Source organism: Micromys minutus (genome assembly GCF_963924665.1).
Source record: "Micromys minutus genome assembly, chromosome: 22".
In the NCBI taxonomy this organism is placed as follows: domain Eukaryota; kingdom Metazoa; phylum Chordata; class Mammalia; order Rodentia; family Muridae; genus Micromys; species Micromys minutus.
In genome coordinates, this window is record NC_137957.1 from 25,275,849 (window position 1) to 25,295,947 (window position 20,099).

Sequence of the window (20,099 nt, forward strand, 5' to 3'; positions counted from 1 at the left end):
AGAATAAGAACACAGACTCCCCACCCCCACTCTTTGGTAATCTAATCAGGCACTAGTCGTTTAAGATGAAAAAAATAGATTATCAAAAAGATCTTCAGTGCCCACTGAGTTGTTTAGTTTTCTTTTTAAAGATAAATATTAGAGATATATTGTTTTGTTTTAAAATCTACACTAGTTCTACAATGTTTAACAGCTCGATGTACCGATGAAAATGCCAACTTATGTAGGCACCATAATAGGATTTCAGTTGAAAATACATGTACATAGTTTTCATTTACTCTTTAAGTTTTGAGAATAAGATACAATATTGTAGCTAATGTAGGAAAAGTTCATTAGATTTCATCCCTCCTGTTTTCAAAGGCTACTCCTTTGGAATAAGTTATTTAATGATGCTAGAAGATATAAATAAGTATTGTTTGGATGATCCTATCCTTCGAAATTACGAGAAAGGCTGATATTGGCTAAAAAAGAAGGTGTATGATGGGCAGGTGTGTGGCTGGCTGTAACTAATCCGGGCTCGGGCAAGAGCCTGCTTTGCATTGCTGATGAGAGACCCAGCCAAAGGGCTGACTGTGAGCTCTACCTAAAACCTCAGATGCTGTGTTGTTGGAAAGCCTGGGGTTTTTCTTTCAGCTGCTTTATCCCCAAACTGTATTCATTTGAATCTGAGCACACAACGAACTTGTAAGATGCCATCATCGTGAAGACCGACAAGTTGGTTTCGGTCCAGGGAGAAAGATTTCACTGAAATGAGCATTGTGAGGAAACTCAGTTTGATGGTACCTTGGCGTGCTCTCTCTCTTCCTATACTGCTGGTTTCGTTACGAGGTAAGAACTTTTGTGTCTTCACCTTCATTTATCACATCTCTCTCTCTCTCTTGAAGCTGATATTGTTTCCTTTTATGTTAATTCTCAAGCATTTTGATGTCGTCAGAGCACATATGTACTAAATCATATTCAGACAACTTGACTGGATTCTTAAGAATGTAGAGAATTTGCATCCTTGGTGTATTTTGAATTTTTTTAAAGTGGCTTTTTAAAACCATGCCTTTGTCACTATATGCAGTCATTCTAACTTACTTCTTTCTCAAACATGATTTACAGTGATTTCCCATATGTAATTTAAGCATTTGAAACTTTAAATAATGACACAGAATATTTAAGGTTACTTCATGTCAGTAAAATCTAAAAATTAAAGAGAGTTTTTAGATCAAACTTTAAAATTTGAGGTTACAGATTAACTTTCCATTTTTATAACAAGCTTACTTGTAAATTAATTTTTATTAAATGTTTTTTTTAAATGGAGATAACATTTAGTTACATGTAATTTTTTTCCTTTTTGATCCCTGATAAAAGGTTTTGAGCTTATAGGGGAAATGGAAGAAATGACAGACATGTGAAAGGCACAGAAAAGTCCCAATCTTCTCATGACAGAGGCACTTAGCTCTCAAGGAGAAAGATGCAGGATGCTGGGCTGGATGCTGTTCAGAGACTGTGGTGGGGCATTGAGACTGGCTTCTTCAACATGATCATTTTGTTTAGCATCATGCTTAACCTTGCCAAACGCTAAGTGTTAGGTCCAGCACTAGAATAGCTCTACAGCTCTACGTCTGGCCCCCCTCTGTTGTGGGACAGCACTTTGTACATTTATAGACATTGGTCATGTTGTATGATGTCACTATGTACATCTACGGACATTGGCCATACTTTTAGGACTATTGCTCGTCCTAGGTTTATTACAGAGCATTTGCTGGTCAGCATCCTTTGAAAAGAATAAAAAAATAGCAATTCTCAATGTATATTTTAGCATGTGGGTAAAAGAATGATCTGTTAAATAGCAGAACCCAGACCAAGCTCTGTCCTGTAGTCTCACCAACCTGTATTTATCTCTGGCAGGATACATCTGTGCATCATCTATCCTGAAAGAAACACCAGAGTGAGTATTTCTTTGTCTTTATGCTCTGAAACATCAAAGGAATGAAAATGTGCCAAACTCAGTAGACAGCTATGTCCATTCTTAAAATAACAGGCGAAACATTGACAAAAAACATGACATGTTCTATGAAATATTTCCAAATATTAGAAATGGCCTTCACTTTTTTCTTGTGAGAAGTCTTGGTGTTATCCACTGCTTGTAGGACTAAAGAAACTTTTTTTAATTTCAAATGTTTGTAAAGAAGTTATATCAAGCAATATGTCTCTTTACATTTTTCCTGTTGACACACATTATTGACTATAAATATACGACATGGCTACATAAAGTAAAACTACTTTTTGCCATTAAATGACTAAAATGGTTCTAGAAATAAATAATGAAAGATTTTTTACTACTTTGCTTAGCGAAAGGCAAATTATGCTTATTTAATTTTTAAAAACATCTTTATTGATAGATGTAATACAGAATATAAAATTCCATAAAACAGATGTATAACTTAGTGAATTAATGATTTGGTTTGGATAACTGCCAATTAAATGTTCTTACATTTATATCACTCTCATTTTTTAGTGACACAGAACAGATGAAATTAGAATATTATGTATGGGAAAGTAAAAGAACCTTTGGTAAATATCTACTTCATCAGATTCATGAAGTTCTAGGAAGAAAAAAAAACTATGCCTGTTGGTGCTACAATGTTACACTATTTTGTTTATCTCTCAATCTCAAAGTTCCTTCCTAAAATTCAGTTTATATCAGAGCCTGAAGAGATTTGGGGACAGTCCCAAATTTTGTAAAACGAGACAGCTCCACCACCCAAATCTCACCCTTCCATAGAGGGGAGGGGGCCCTTTAAATGTTAAACCAAGAAAGGCCTCTTTGATAAAAGTGATGGAGATCGGAGGAAAACACCAGCTCCCTCTGGGGAAAGGCTGTTCAGGTTGCCCAGGGGCCTCTGACTACACAAGTTCTTTGTGTTTTCTTGCAGAAGTGAGTTCTATGAAAATGAACAGAGAAGGGTTCTGTTAGCAGAACAGGTAGGTTATGCCTCAGATGGAGAGAGGCAGAGAAATAACTCATTCTGCTTTGGAATCTGCTGTCACCTCAACAATGAGACCTTTGTGGAGGGAATGAAATGCTCAACACAAGATAGGAAGGAGCAGGGAGAGGCCAAGGCATTTCTCTGCAGATTTTATTTTATTTTATTTTGCAACTCTCAAATATATTCTCAGTCCACATAGTTTGTTCAGAATGAAACACGTTTTTCTTCCTTCTCATTCATCTCAGTTACTTGTGCTTAGGCTCCAGTGTTGATGGGGGTTAGAGACCATCAGACCATCTCTTTGCTAGGACATTTAGATGATTTAGAAATTATCCACAACACTGGGCAGGACAACAGCAACAGGGCAAACACATATAAGAGCAAATGGAGAAAGACTAAAATGACACAAGTTAAAGACTGAAAAGCAGCATTAGACATATTCTCATGTATTGACAGACAGATTTCATGTGTTTAAAAACATCCAAGTCATGAGTATTTCACAAGAGCAGTGTACTGTTAAATTTGAGACCTTGTTGCCTGCTTCCTTTCCTATATAAAGGATAGTGGATAATATGCATTTTCATCAGAGTATAGTTGGAATGTTCAAGTGAATGAGCTTTAGAGAATATTTCTCTGTGGGAGACAGATAAGTTATATTACAGGTTTTATGTGGGAAAGACAGGGTTTTCTATAGAAGTCATGTCATTTGAATATTAAATAGTCAACAGCTTAAATATTCAAGGAAGGCTTTGACACCTGTTGAGATACAAAGTATTTTCTTCTGAAGTTAGTTTTGATTATGTTTAGATGTGTGGGTGTGTGCACCTGGTCCTGAGGTATAAGACCTCCTGGAGTTGGAGTTACAGATGTTTGTGAGTCCTCAGATGTGGGTGCTGGGACTTGAACTCGGGTCTTGTGGGAGAGCAGCAAATTCTCTTAACCAGCGAGCCATCTCTTCAACCTCTGAAATATAGTTGGTATAAGTATTTCCTGGTAGGTTCCTTCCTGTGTGTATTTTATTATAGTAAACTGAAGGGAACAAAGATAGGTCAAATGTGATAATATGGCAGTTCAGATGGTGAAACAAATTCTTTTTTTTTTTTCTCTTAAGACTAGAGATTGTTGTGTATGATTAGATGTTTGGTGTATTTATTTGTATGTGTGCAAGTGAATATGCTGTATTTGCCCTGTGGAGACCAGAGTTTGATGTTAGATATCTTTTTTTTATTACTCTACATAGAGTCTTTTATTTAACCCAGAGTTTGCTGGTCAGTGAGCTCCAGGATTCCTTCCTTAGTGCTAGTATTCCAGGCATATGATGTTTTTATTTATACTTTGAGAACTTCATATAACATATTGTAATTATGCTCACTTTATCTCCTCTTCCAATAGTGTCCATATCTCCCCCTACCTTCCCATGCTCCTCCCAAATTAATGTGCTCCTTTTGTTTCTTTATAATTCCTTACCTAGTCCAGTTAGTGTTGCCCATATACTTATGGGTGTGGACATATCCCCTAGAGGTTGGTTGCCTTACCAGGAACTAGTGCTGTGCATAAATCTGCCTCTGCCTCTTCCAGAGTCATGGACTGTGAGTATCTCCTCAGTTAATCATGGCATGGTCTCGTCCCCATTTCATGTTGGACTGTTGACTGGCTTTATCTTGTGTAGACCTTATTCAGACAACCACAGCTATTATGGGTCTATCAGTATAGCTGTTCTATTACGTTTAGAAGATACTGGTTCAGTCTAGTTACCCTGACCTCCATCTCTTACCATCTTTTGGCACATTCTTCCTCGATGGTCCCTGAGCCTTGGTTGTGGAGTAATATAAATGATTCATTTGTGGCTTAGCACTCCACAGATGTTTATTCTTTGCATGCTGTGCATTTCTGTGTTAATCACCATCCACATCATAAACTTCTCTGAGGAGCTGAACTAATCTATAAACTTAGATATAGGAATTTAGAGGGCAGATTGATACTATGCTTATTTAGCAAAAGAATAGTAGTTGGTTCACCTCTGAGGCCTATGAGCTGCCCAACCATGGTTTATTGACTAGATTTACAATACCAGGTATGTGTTTCCTCACACTAGCCTTAAATTGAGTCAAAGTTCTTGGTGGACCATATAATGTCTGTGCCACTATTGCATCCATAGGCATTTGATGCCATTCAGACCACTCCTGAAGTTCACAGGGTTCACAACGAGATAAGTTATCAATAGGTAACTTCCCATATCCCCTACATGCTACTTGTCACCTTTTGGTACTATGAAAGCTAGACAAAAGGGAAGAAGCTTCCTGATGAATACCAATTTGATTTCTTCATGCTCTGTGACCAAAGTTTATTGTACATGGCGTTGGCTTTTTATGTGGATATCGGAGATGCAAACTTAGGCCCTTATGTTTCTATAACAACCACTTTATCCACTGAATCATTGTCCTGTCATTTTTTTAATTTATTTTTTTATAATTAAGATTGGCAATGGAAACAATATTTCAGTTTAGGAAACATTTTGTATTGGAGAAACTACAGTAGGAGGATTGTAAGTTTGGGGCTAGTCTGGACTATAGAGTGAGACCCTGTGTGAGAACAACACCAAAAAATAACCGAACCCCTCATATATCATGTGAAGTAGTTAAGATGAAGTTTTTTTTTTTTTTTTTTTTTTTTAAAGATAAGAAGGAGGTGTTTGCCAGTGGAGCATAGTAACCAGAAAAATCTATCTATATAACTCAGAATAAAATCTGTTGATGAAAAAGTAAATGTACATTCTGGCAAACACTCTCTACTGAAAAACTTTCATGAACTGTCTATCCCCTAATAATGCAAAAGAAATAAAAAAAATAAATGAAAGCTCTGTGGATGGAACTGAACCTGTGCATTTACAAGCCATCAGGATCTGTCCTACATACTCACTAGGAATTGGGTTCATTCCTATCCTCTCCTACTAAGTTAGGAATATACTTGCTTTGTCTTCTTATCCATTTTAGGCAGGATGAAGAACAGGAAGGAGGCTTGCACTTCTGTTTCCCGTAGCCAGTGGACACTTGTCGAGATCACTTAATGTCGATTAAGGTTTCAAGGGAGAAATGTGACGGGGGCAGTGAGGTTACAGTCAGGCAGTTCACTGCTCAGAAATAGGCTTTAGGGCCATTCATGCTCAGTTCATTCCTCTGCTGTAAGCAAACAGTGCTGATGGATGGATAACTCTCCTCAGAAATATGCTGGCAGTGACGTAAGCAATTAAACCCTGGGCATAGACTTCTATAAATGGTGTACATGTTGGTTGTTTCTGTGACTTCTCTATTCAGGACATGTCTCTGTGGTACTGAACATCCTCCTGTGGAGGTGTGATCTGGAAGGAGAAAGAACAGTTGCCTTCTTTTACCAGTCCTGTGGATATGTGCACCCATGGACGAATTCTTAGTATTGCATTTGTTGATTCTTCTGAAGCAGGTACTGAGACCAAGGCCTAGGTGCACAGTCTCTGGAAAATATACAAGGGAGGGTCAGACAAGAGTGAGAGAAGAAAGGGAGAAAATGCAATTCAGGGGATGTTAATGGGGGCTTCCTGTTGAAGACATCTAAGACTCAGTCTCATTAGGAACATGATAGGTAACCTCTCATTCTTGTTTCTGCAAAGGATGGGGAAGCTGGAATATTTATCACCCATCGATTTCTGTTTCCCTACTGATCGAAGAAAGGAACCACTGTGCCTGAAATATCCTAAAAGCCCTGCTTGGACTCTGTCCTCAGGCTGAGATAGAAAGAAGACTGGGTTTAGAGTCGGAGGTTCTACATTCCCACAGAAACCCAAGTGAATATGATAGGAGCTGAAGAAGATTGCTGGAGTTTGCTTTAGTCATAAAGCCCCAAAATACCACGAGACGCATTTGAACTACATCTTTTTTTTTCCAGTTCAGTTGGTACTTTTTGCAGGTGTGCCAGGAGTCATGTCATGCAGAATAGCCATGCTTATACATTTAGTAGCTTCATGTCTCTAGGAATCTGCAAAGAAATCATTTCTGTTCAAATGGTTCATTGAATCTGAGTTACCATGAATTATTTAATGTTATGTACATAACATAAGAATGAAAAGGCCCTGCTTGTTGAAGTAACATATCTGTTCTGAGTTCAGAAATGCTCCGAAACTCTAATACTGAGTGCAGAACTTGACACTTGCAAAATGCATTATGGTGTTGGATAAACTGTTAAGTGGTCACTGGGATTTCTTTAGAGGGGGTCAAAGTTGAGTGGAGTAAGAAACAAATATATGTATTTTGTTTAGTCTAGTGTATAGCCATTCATGCGCTCATTTTGTATGTATGTGTGTGTGTGTATGTCTGCCTGAGTATATGTGTGTGGTGTGTATGTGTGTAACATGTGTGTGTTATGATACCATGGCATATACATGGATGTCAGAATACAACGGCACCATTATTCTTTTTTATTTATTGGAAACCGAGGCTACGTGGACGAGATAATTTGTTCCAGTCTTTAGGTCAGTGTGAGGCAGAGTTGAAGACACTATACATTTGTCAAACATCAAAGATGAGGGATGGTTTCCATTGTAGGGATTGGGATGAATTATCTCAGAGGCAAAGAGCTTCGAGAGTAGTTTTTGGGCTCAGCAATGCTAATGCCTACTTGATTTAGGCAGCTGGAAACCGTAGGATGGAAGAGAAAACTGAACTTGGCATCGTGGTGGGACCATGCACATGAACTGCTGAGGATGATTTGTTTGAGGACAAGGCAAGTAAGAGTGGAAGGGACGGAGAAGTGAGGATAAAACATGGACCAATTTGTGAGGAAGAAATAATTGTGAACTTGGAGCCCTGGAATGGGAAAAGGAGTTTGGAACTGACTGTTTTAAGAGTCCTCAACAAATGAGAGAATATAATAGAAGTATCACGTAACATGGGTGAGTTCTGTGTAAAGAACATACTGAGGAACTAGGGACTGGACCAGTGGGTACCTGTCACGAAAGCAGGGACCTGCTTGTGCTTTGGATACTCAGTAAAAAGCCAGGCAGAGTGGGGAGGTGCAGACAGGAACATCCTTGGAGCTGATTGGCTAGTCAGTTAAGCTGAATCCCTGGGCTCTAGGTCAGGAGACCCTGTCTCTAAAAATAGAGAGTAGAGAGGAAGTCGAGGAAGGCAGAAAATGTCAGCCTCGGACCTCCACAGGCAAATTCACATCCCTATGTGTGCACACGTGAGGATGTACATACATGTACCCCCCCCCCCACATGCACACACAGGGAAAATGCTCAAATAAAACTTCTCATGTGTGAGAATAAAGATCAGAATTAGAAGTCAAAGATCTTGGTCCTTACATCACGTCACCCGTCCTTCTTATTCTGAATCCCGCTCCAGTTTCCCTAACATCCCCAGGTACTCAATTTGATAACCATGTGGCAGTGTTTGAGTGTATGTCTTCAGGTGAATCTAAAGTACCATTGGCAAGGAAATGATCTTGAACTGTACATGCAATTGGAATTGAGTTGCGCTGATAACCTAACCTATCAAGTGATCAGCTTTAGCAATATATAATTATTCACAATAGTTCTTAAATCACAACATTTCATATGGATTGTCAAAGACAGCAGTAGTTTCTTTCTTTCTGACCTTTTGTGACAGACACTACTCCGAAAGCTTACAGGTCAGTGTTTTCCTCCATTGCTAAACCACACAGTAAAGCGACTGTCATTACTGTTCCCATTTTACAGATGGACAGATGGAGATGCTAAGCTGATAGGAAATGTGCCTAAATAGAAGTAAAGGGTCAGAGGGTTTTAACAGTCTGGTACGCAGGCAGATCAGCACTGACCTGTATCAACTTAGTGTATCAAACCCTTCAACTCCTTTTAACTCACGTGTATCTGAAACCCGCAGAGAGCTGTTACTATTGTATGAAAAGAATCAGTTAAGACAAATAAAGTGCCTTTTCCAGACTTCTTTCTCAGAGGGATGATGAGTGACTAGGGTAAGTGTAAGAAGACGGAGGGCATAGAGGACGAATGCCTTGTGTAAGCAGCCAAAGAGACGAAAAGAATAAAAATGCTTGAAGCCAGCTCTTCTTACCATCACCCCACGGGAACCTTTTCTGCTTTCCTGAGGTGGTCTCCACAATGAAAAGATACAGGAAGTCGGTGCTTTATAATTTCTGTATTTGTAAATGATTTCCAGAATTCCTCTGTTTGCACATTTGGCTTTTGTGAAACTAACTTACATTTATATTTCTCTGTTTTAAAGTTTGAAGCAACCTCTCCGAGATATTTTTTCCATGAAGCTATTAACTGGGGTGAGAGTAAAATAAAAGGTCAGTTCTCCCTGTTGTCTGTTTTCTGAGACAGCACCTGGGTGGGGGGCGGGGCTATGCTAAACCTTGCTGTTCTCTGTTTTCTGAGATGGTCCCTTGCTGTGGGGTATGTTAAATCACTTCTTGGTTGCTTCCATAAGTACTGGGAGGACTGAACCACCCTGGTAATGATAGCAATCATTTACGTTCATGTCCTGTGCAAATCCAAATGATTTTTAGATCGTCCAGAACCAAACATTTAGACGAAGCTGCCAACACTATGACTGGAGAGAGCATGGAAGGGTAGCAGGAGGTTTTCCTTTTGTTTCTAGTCAAAGCCTTGTTCCTTCCCTCCCCACCGGCTGCCTTTTGTCTTAGCAGTATACTATTTCTGTTCAGCAGAAAGTTGGTGGTAGCTTAAAGCTTAAAGAAATAATTCTTGTCTTGTCTGAAGTCACAGTGATTCTTTTTAGATTGAGTCTGATGTTTGCTTTCAGTAGAGTAAGCAGCTTTGTAAATTCTTTTCCAAAAACAATGTGTTCGTTTATCTAAATATGTAGACACCTGCCCAGAGTGAGATAGGAGTATCTTGAAGAAACCTCACACTGATTGTAAGTTCATGTAAAACACTTTCACCTGGCCCCACCCCCTCAACTCACTTAAAATTTACTTAGACATCTGTAGGCTTTGAAATGTAAAGTGAAGGCAGTGGACATATAAGGGGAAAATGATAATAAAGTACTTTGTTTTTCTTGGGTTTGGCAGACCCTGTTTGTTCTTACAGTCAGACACGTGTCTTGGCAAATGTGACATCTTCCAGACAATCCCAGCTTCTTTAGTGATATTTCACAGAGACTCAAAACTGTTCTCCACCCCTGATGTGTAACTGGGGTCCTTTCAGCCTGAGCTTTGCAGTTTCTATTGTCTTCTTAACAGAAGAAACATTTTCCTAGCATTCGGTTGCCTTCTTAAATTCACTCAGGAGATGCGGTTGCGATGATGAGAGTACACTTGTGGCGATTTGCTTATTTTTAATGTATTTATTTGGGACACGTTTTCTTTCTACGAAAGAAAGTATTGGGGGTTGGGGCGAAGATGTGACTTTTGCTTCTGCTTCATCTTTGTTAAGCACTGATTTCCAAAGACTGGGTCATTTATAACCGAGCCTCAGTACTCATGGGCAAACTTCAAAGGAAATGTGTCACACTTCTCATCCAAGGTGGGAGTTTCCTTTTGAGTTTTATGCTTTGCTCGAGCCCTCCCTGAAGTGAGCAAGGTCTGAGTTATTCTTCAGTACAGAGCTTGCTCCTGGAGAAAGGGCTGGTGGGAAGTGTTCCAAACTCGGGTGCAGGGAATCTTCTACAGCTTGGGCATTTCTGGTTCTCATCATCTCGGACAGGGATTCCTTACATGGGAACTTGACCTTTCAATTGCTGGAGGGAGGCTAACCTTTTCTCTCAAAGTACTTTGAGATGTGAGAGCCTGTCTTTCTTGCTTCAGAGCACACATAATGAAATGAATAGATAGAGATTTGATGGCTTAATTCTTTCGTACCACAAAGCAAAAGGCCCGGGTTCTGTTTAAGTTAACAGCGTTACAGTTAGTTCAAGCTAGATCATGACATACTGTGTTTATGTGAGGTGATCCGTGCCAGAAGATAACTTATTATTTTGTCCCTCAGGTTCGTGTCCTCATGAATGCCTTAACGGGGCTTTCTGTTCTAAGACGGGTACGTGTGACTGTCAAATATTCCAAGCTCTCGGGACAAGGTGCCAGATTGGTAAGTTTCAGGGATATTTATGAGAGAATTATGGGAGATGAACAAGAACATTAAGTCATGATTTGGTTGGAAGTGTTCATCCTGTGGGATTTGGGACATTAACTAGGGAGTCAAACGTTTATTTTCATCAGTTTGAAGTAATGTAGAGACACTGTAAAAGAAAATAGACGTGTGCACTCGCCCTTCCCATCGATCTTTATTTCCCCAAGTATTTTCACCCCCTAGTTTTTGGCATTAGCCCAGTAGAACCGTCTTTTTGTTTATGTCTCTTTCACTCAGGAGATTTTACTTTAAGTGTTTCTTCTTTGTATTGTTAGTTGGACATTAAATATTTATATTAGAAATAGTACTGATAATTCTTTAGGTACTGGGGAAAAGGTTTCATTTTTTAGTATTTTTATCCACAGTGTCTAAGGTGGGATCTTAGGTTAGTAATTATCATCAGATAATAACCAATATTTCACCATTGGCAAGACATACATGAGGTACAAGGCAGGGTGTATGTGTGAATGTTATGACATCACTTCACTGATGCTTGATAGATGAGCAATACTGAGTTGAGTGTCTAAAGAAAAGTGCAGGGTATAATACCTACTGTTAGGGAAGGTTGCCTGCAAAACAAGCCATTGCATGTCTTTCCTGAGTGGACCAAAGTTGCCCTGAGCTGACAAATTTAGGTAAATGTTTCAAAAGGAGAAGAAACAAAGATACCTCCTTATCATTTGTTTTTTCCCTGGATTATATCGAAACCCACCTAATGACGTTTTAGCAAATGTTTCTGTTTTTTACATTATTATGAAGTGAAGCATTTAAGATATAAAAAAATGGAATGTGGATGGTGATGTTGCTCAGATGACTTAGCAGGGAGAAGCCCTTATTGCCAGGACTGAAGTTCTATCCCTATAACCCACTTAGGCATAAGGAGAGAAGCAGTTCCACAAAATTGTCCTTAGACATTTTTTTTTTTTTTTTTGCTGTAACCCAATGTGACCCACCCACAGCACACTCAACACAACGATGGATATTATTATCCACCACACAAACAAAAGGAGACCAGAGTAAGAGGGTGTCTAGAGGAGAGGCATGATCATAATAGATGAAGCCCTTTGATTTACAATAAATATTGTTTGAAATTTCACCAGTCTGAGGTCATCATTTTGAGATTCCGAGAAACTGAATGGCTAAGGCTTTCAGCTCAATTTTCAGGCACACATCCGCATCATTTATTTATTTATTAATTTTTTTGGTCATCATTTGTTTTTTATCTTTGGATACCATAAGGAGATTAAAAAAGTCTTATGGAGATTGGAGCATTCACATGCTGCCCGCGCTGTTCTAGAATATTCCATGGTGACCTTTTCTGAGTCACTCATTTGCTGTGTCATTGTTACTGTCTTCTTGTATCATCTTTCTTACTCTTCTTTTCTTCTGGATCTGTCTCTTAGAAACAACAGTTAGGGGAGGTTCTAACATATGTCCTTTATCACAACTAGAAGACTTTTATTTTTTAAAGGAAACTGGATAGTTTTTAGAGTAGCTGATAGTTCAGTGTTACTTGTTTTTATGCCATGGAACACCCAAAAAGGGACAATGATTCTTATTTCAGTGACAATTATAATCATTGTGACTGAACATTTTGAGATCCATGTGATTTATTTTATACTAGTAAATATATTTTTTTAAATTTCCTTTCAGTTCCAAACATGGGAAGTGGCAGAGATGGTATTTGCAAGACCTGGGGACAGTATCACTTTGAAACATTTGATGGGATCTACTATTACTTCCCAGGAAGCTGTTCTTATATCTTTGCAAAGGACTGTGGTAATTTGGTGCCTCAGTACACAGTATGGGTAGGTGGTACTTGACTTTAATCAGTTAAAAATATCACCCCAGGAAAATAATGTTTTTAAGAATATTGAGCAAATAGACAATAGACAAAGATACACATAGACAGTAATTATAGAACACCTAGGGCTCTACTATTAATGGAATGGTCCAAATCTGTGGCCAAATGGAGTGTCATTCAACTGAGAGAATGACTGACATTTTTGCCACAGGGAGTGAATCCATGAAAGAACATCTTACAGGCTGTGGGGAAATATCCTGTGTTTACTTCTGTAGTGACTCTTATCAAAATCCCTGACATTTGGGGTTTATTGATAATTTGGAAGAGGGTAGAGTCAGATATTTAGTAATGTCATTCATATTTTCTCCCTCCTTTCTATTTTGACTGAGATGCCTTTTTTGCTTTGATTTTTTTCAAGTGTTATTCCTGGGCTAGGGTATATATTTCAACAGTAGAACACAATTTTAGCATGCCCAAGGCCTGGTTTGGATCCTTGGCTTAAAAATTAGATGGGTAAATACAAATATAAAACAAAACAAAAGAAACCTTTTGTGTGTAGAGGAAACTGCTGTTTATGAAAGGAACCCCATGGATTATAATATATAACTGCCAGGTAGATTCATCCATCATGACTGGGCTCATACAATCAGCTCTTGGTTTCAGAATTCCCAAATCCAACAAATTTCTAGGAAATATCTCAAAATTCATCTGCAGTTGTTTTCCTGTCCCCTTTCTACCCCTGTAGGACTCCTCTTGACAGAGCATCTCTTTCAGAGAGCATCCCCCTTTCAACCCTTGCTTTTGGTGCTCCATCATACTTGCTGTTTCACAAACCTCTGTCCACAGCTGGAGACCACTCTCAGTTACTTCCTGTATTGTTTTATTTTTTTCGTGTTTCTTGGAAGAAAGGAAAGGTCTGATGACCAGGGAACTTGCGTATTGGTAGGATTTACTTTGAAAATTCTCCTAAGTCCTCTGAGCTCATGGCCTCTGTTGGTGGAGGTGCCTGGTCCTACGTTTGAAGTCCACTACATTTTTTAAGTTAAATGTCTAAAAGGGAAGAGATGCTTGCATGCAAAATATGCATCGAAGGACAAGTTTGAATCCTCGACCTTAACATGAAGAACATTTCTAGAAAATCTGACTTATTTAATGATTTCTGAATATTTTTTCATTCAATCATTTTCTTGTTTCTTAAAACCATAGTTATCTTTTCTTTTTTCCCAGTAATCTGAGATGCCATGACTATATGAAGGTCATGTATTTTGTCCTCTACATAAGGGGCCTTTCATGATTCACCTTAGGAGCACCATTTCTTCCTTTATTTCTTCTATTTCTTTTTCAGAGTTCTGCTGCTCATGCCTCAGAGTTCTTGGACTGAAGGATCTCTTCATTTGCTTATTGATTCTTTTCATATTTTGCAGAATTTTGCTTTTTTGTTCTACACTGTGGAGTTTTCTTTCAAACTCACACATCTTCTCATCTCATTTCTCCTATCACATTGTTAATATTTAGTTGTTTTTACTTAATTTTTTCCTAAAGAGTATTCAATGATCTTTTTAGAGATGTTATATGATCACTTTTCTGTCTGATACTACTTCATCTCTATATGTGTGCATAGCATATATAAAACTTTAGTGAATCATTTTAGATTTAGAATTTAATTATATAGATCACATTTTTTTTTCAAAATAAAGAAATTGGTGCCATCTCTTTGATTTCTTTTTTTCATTGTTTCTTGGGTTCTGTCTTTTATAGTATGGAGACTTTCTTCAAGTGATAAATGATTCATGAATATTTATTCACATTTGAGGACAAGTGTTTAAAATCTGGTTTGGGAATTACTGCTATTTTGGGAGGGCTTCTTTGGCTAATGTGAGGTTGAGCAGAATAGTCTGGTTTCACTTGAACTGCACCCATTCTCCCTGTATTGATATCTGTCAACTTTTCTCCATTTTCTTCTCCAAAGAGAAATTCTGCAACAGTTGAATGGGATTAGAGGATGGGTTCTTGGAAATTAAAAGTATTTTAGTCAAATTCCTTCCCTTGGCTTCTGTATTTCTTGTCTCTTGTCTAGTCCTCCCCTGATTTTTCCACATACTCCACCCTTTCCAGAATTTTTTAGCCTGACATCATAAAGTCCTCCCCCTATATCTTGACATGTGTACACGTCTTTTCTTTATTTAACATTCCTTTTTAATGATATACAACACTACGTATTTTATTTCCATTTTGTACATTTTCCTGTTTTCTTGCAATAGGATATGAATTTAAGGAAGCAGATATTCTTTCTCTTTTGTTGATGGTTGAATTTCAAGAATGTGGGCTAGTTTTGGATACATAAGAAGTTATCAATAACATTTAGTACTTACACATTGAATTTATATCTTTGAATGTCCTAGTAGTAGTGATTTTCTTATTCTTTTTATATTTGAATGTTATTTTCTATTTGGTTTCCATTGCTCTGTGGTTTTGTTATTTATATTTTAGTTTTTGAGCTTCAGAAATTAATGAGATAAGGTAAGAGAATGTAACCTTCATTTTTCTCTTCTAACTGAATCTTCTACTCTTTCTCCTTGTGTTATCACCTTCTTAGTAAACTGAATTCCTTCTAATATCTGAAGAAATAATTATTATTATCTTTATCATTTAGTTTCTCTCTTTTCTAAAGTATCTGGGAGTAAAGAAAATCTATTTTTTAAATGAAGTCTTGTTTACTTTGTTAACATATAAATATAGTGTGATATTGTGCTTCATTGAAAGATCTTTTATGATAGTCTAGAGATGTCCTAACAGAAGCACAAATAATACAAATGTGTCTTCTTGTGGTGCTTATGCCTTTTCTCCCCCAACTACTTTTTACCCCCCGGCATATACCATACAGCTTCAGAAAATTACTGCTTAACACGTAGAGGTTATAGTGAGCTTACAAGTATCCTGAATTAATTTGCATTTTATAAGATTAACTCTATTGTTTGCTTTTGAGCTAACCATGTCTTTCCTCTTAAAAATTCTACTTGTAAGCGGAGTTCTCATTTTGTAGGGTACCATGGGACCAATGATGTTGCAAGATGTAAAGGTATGCTGTGGGTTTAGTCAGCCATGTGGATCCCCGCAGTAATTCCTTATGCTTTTCTCCCTCCCTCCCTTGCTCCCTCCCTCCCTTGCTCCCTCCCTTGCTCCCTCCCTCCCTTGCTCCCTCCCTCCCTCCCTTCTTTCTTTCCTTCCTTTCTACTTTCTTCCAGGTCCATAACAGCCCAAAGTGCCATGGTTCCGTGTATTCCTGTTATCGCTCAATCAGCTTATTTTTTTCAAACCAAGAGGAAATTCGAATCTATGGGCATGAAATAAAAAAGAACGGGCTCAGGTAAGATGAGGGGAAAATGGTGTATGAATGTGACACCGGACATTAATTGAAAATTTAGATGTCTCAGGCCGGAAGTGGATTACAGGGAGGAGGAGGAGAACACTTGTTCTTCAAGTGACTTTCACGGGAGTGTCACAGAGACAGCAGCTCCCCAGGCGGTATGGAATATAGCCGGTTCACATCGTAATGTGTACGATGCAGGTGGGTCTGCAGAGCTGCACACCGGAGGGTCGTGTTCTCCAGGGGTTATCATCAAGAGCTACGTTTATGTCAGTCAACATTAATTACTTTCAGCTTCTTCAGTATCTTCTCTTTTCCTTTATTAGCACAGCTTACAAAAATTGACTTTATTTTCTCTTGCAAGGTACTCTGGAAGTCGTTCCAAGTCTGTGAGCATGAGGCTTGGGTGTCGCTTGACAGTTTCTATTGAAGCCCTGACAAAGACTCTGAGCCAGTAAATAGCTGTCCTTGTTGATACATCAGTGCAGCCATGGTGGCTTCCTGCCTGGCAAAGATATGACCTGAGAGTTTGGGGAAGGCTATGTTTATGTTAGACAAGAGATTCTGTACAGTTAAAACTAGGAATCATGGGGGATAATTTCCCTTCCAATATAAATAATTACAAGGACACCCAGTTTTAAACATTTCCTAGCTGAGTTATGCCAGGATAAGTAAATAGTGAGATGGAACAGTTTTATCCATCATTCAGAACTCACTGTTGGGGATTGGAGCCATGGAATTCTTTTGAGTGAGGTGTAATGATACTGTTGCTTACCCTCCATGCCAAGTCAGCCTAGGGCAGGAGCATCTTTATAAGAAGGGTATTTTGAACAAAGCCTCAGGGAGTGTCATGTCAGTCCTGCAACCAGGAGCAGCCCTCACCGCTTTAAGGATTATTTATTTTATCAATGCCTTTCCCTGTTTTTGTTACAAGATCTTGCCATACATCTCTTCTGGCCTGGTACTTGCTATGTAGACCAGGGTAGCTAAGAACTTCTCTTACCTGAGTCCTCCGAATGTTGGGGTTGGGAAAACAAACATGTAGCAGAGGGCTCAGATTTCCTGGCTTATTGTTTTCTTACCCTTTTCTGTTATTTTATTTAAACAAACTTGTTTGTTTTTAAAGTTTTAATTGTCCGTATAGGTTTAAGCAAAAACCTTAACAGAGAAAGAGAACAGCACTATATGCCAAGAATAGCATACACTCAGAAACGCATGCATGCACGCACACACACACACACACACACACACACACACACACACACACATGAGGTGCTTTAGAGAAAGAGAGAGAGAGACAGACAGACAGACAGACACAGACAGAGACTCACTTACACTGTGCTTTATAATTTTATTTTGATATGACTACCTTAATAAATAAAAGTGAGCTTCTCAAATTTATTTTATGATTTGAACCTGCTCGTTACTGCACCACATATAAATGAAAGGGGCACGGTGTTCTCTTGTTCTCTTTGTGACTCACTATGCTTTTGCAATGTCCATTTTGTTAGTCCTTTCTGATTGGAGATAAAATGAAATCAAGCCAGAACCCAAGGGCATCACATATTTTGGCTATTGCTTTTCTGTACTTCAAAACTATTGAGCAGACATTTTAGATTATCTTTAACTCTATGGATAAAAAGTATTCTTTAACCCTCACTCTTCCAAATACTAGTTTCTGTACTCAACAGGTCATGTATGTTATTTATTATTTTCAGCACTGAAAGGTCATGTATGATTTTCATGGCTATATATCTCTGGTGTTTGAAACACCTAGTACGTTGTAAATATTGACTTTACGTCAACAAAACTTTCTTTAGCTTCTTGTTTAAATATATTAAATTTGCCAGGAATGTTGAGATTTGCTATAGAAAGAAACCTTCGAGTTTTTCACTGCATAGTTTTTTTTCCTGTGTAAAAAATTTTCATTAATCACTACTGAAGTGATCTTGAGAACATGGCATGTATAATTTTTACTAAGTCATAGTTCTGGCTTCACATTGCTCTGTTTTCCAGTTTGTCTCTGCCTCACACAGTTGGGCAGGTGCACTTTGAGAAGCTAGCTGACTACATTCTGGTGAAAACAACCTTCGGATTTTCCTTGGCTTGGGATGGAATATCGGGAATTTACCTAAAACTCTCTGAAGAGCACAAAGGGAAATCATGTGGCTTGTGTGCAAATTATAATGGCATCCAGTCAGACGACTTCGTGATTGAGCAAGGTAAGGAGAATCTAATGTAAGAACGTAAGAAAGGAGCAGCCCCTTTGAGTTGTCTTCCTTCGGCCAACAGCAGATAGTAGCTAGATCACTTGACAGGTGGTGGAAAATCCTTGGCTACCCTTTGTCCACTCCAGTGATTTTACGTGGATGTCAAGATGGAAAGCATTGTCTGGTTACTTGCCAACATTTGATACAGAACTTGCTCATATAGCAAATGTTAAGTGAGCATTTAGTTTATAACTGGAGTTTTATGGATACTATATATACTGCTCTGGGGTCTTGGGAATGATAGTGAACAAAATGAGCAATTCCCCATCCTTGGTGTTCATGGTCTAGTGATTGAAACCTTTTGGCTTAAATGTGTTTACTTTGGGGGAAAAGATATTTTGTATTCAATCTTGACAATAATAAATTAAAATGACTGCCAAATAATAATTTTTGTAAAGATGGTGGAATGAAATCAGGATTACCCACTTGACAAAGAAACTGGAAGGGGTTTTATATGATTTACTGGTTACCTATTGAATCTAAGGGATGAAACTCACCTCAGTGAATCACAAGTTACAAAGTCTACTTCTGTTTGGAGACTATGGAGGAGTAAGAGAACTATAGGGCAGGACTATTATTCATGTGCACATAACAAGGTTAGATAGACAAGAGCATCGTTCTCCGTACCCGTGGACCTGGCCTGGACCATGCTTCCAGTGTTTGTAGTTCTGTAATTGCACCACTGAATCTTTCAGTTGCTGTGGAAAAGGAATTTTGGACTAATTGAGTAATCAGTGATAGTAAAAATATACCTTATTGTTTGTCATAATGTACATTTTGAGCACATAGCAACATTGTTGCTAACCCTCATATTATCTTCTATGGTGTTTAGTATTTTCTTAATTTTATACCAAGATTACAGCCCCCAATATAAAATGCTGTTGGCTGATTCTATTAGAGTTGGATTAGATGTTATTACACTTAATCACAATTAGATACAACTGTCAACAATTGCCTTTAAACTGGTTTGTTACCGAATATTGTTCTGTATTACAAACTTAATGACAGTTGTCTGAATGTTGTACTTTAATGAATGTTAAAAGAACATTCCTGAGTATGTGTTTTGCAAGTCAAAATGTAGGATGAAAATTCTGCTTTGATATTTGTTACACTTTTTAATGTTGTCAATGTGACAGTATATATTTTTATAGAGTGTCAAGGATTAAGTGAGACACTTCTTGTAAACATGTAGATTGCCCATCACGTGAATAACATGGATAATACTCAGGTCATGTTATCTACCTTGTAATTATCTCCAGGGATCCCACAGGAGTGGAAATACATCTTTGTAGATTTTTAAGATGGCCTTAGGAAAATGCAAACATTTTTACTTGCACTCCATGGATAATTTATCATCAGGTTTTGTTTACCAAGAGGTAGATTAGAGAGCCTGGCTCCAATGAGTCAATTTTCTCAGATACAGAATAGAAATAATGAAAACAGCCCTCAGTGTCTCCCAGAGCGTGAATATCTAATGAGAAAATGTAAATGGAAGTGTGCAGAAGTCCGTGAGCACAGTATAAATGAACAGGATCAGAAACACTGTGAAATGGTA

At 38.2% G+C, this 20,099-nt stretch overlaps 1 protein-coding gene across 2 annotated transcripts in view; it reads left to right on the forward strand.

Annotated features, from left to right (window-relative positions):
- Positions 1 to 776: 776 nt before the first annotated feature.
- Positions 777 to 20,099, forward strand: part of OTOGL (otogelin like) — a gene marked incomplete at both ends in the record, with an annotated part of 132,302 nt that continues 112,979 nt past the window's right edge. For both annotated transcript variants that reach the window (XM_080935537.1, XM_080935538.1), the window contains 8 exons: positions 777 to 828; positions 1,897 to 1,936; positions 2,925 to 2,973; positions 9,236 to 9,302; positions 10,963 to 11,061; positions 12,757 to 12,911; positions 16,153 to 16,274; positions 18,291 to 18,496. In XM_080935537.1, coding sequence (XP_080791663.1) covers positions 777 to 828; positions 1,897 to 1,936; positions 2,925 to 2,973; positions 9,236 to 9,302; positions 10,963 to 11,061; positions 12,757 to 12,911; positions 16,153 to 16,274; positions 18,291 to 18,496 — 790 coding nt within the window. The remainder of the gene's footprint in view (positions 829 to 1,896; positions 1,937 to 2,924; positions 2,974 to 9,235; positions 9,303 to 10,962; positions 11,062 to 12,756; positions 12,912 to 16,152; positions 16,275 to 18,290; positions 18,497 to 20,099) is intronic.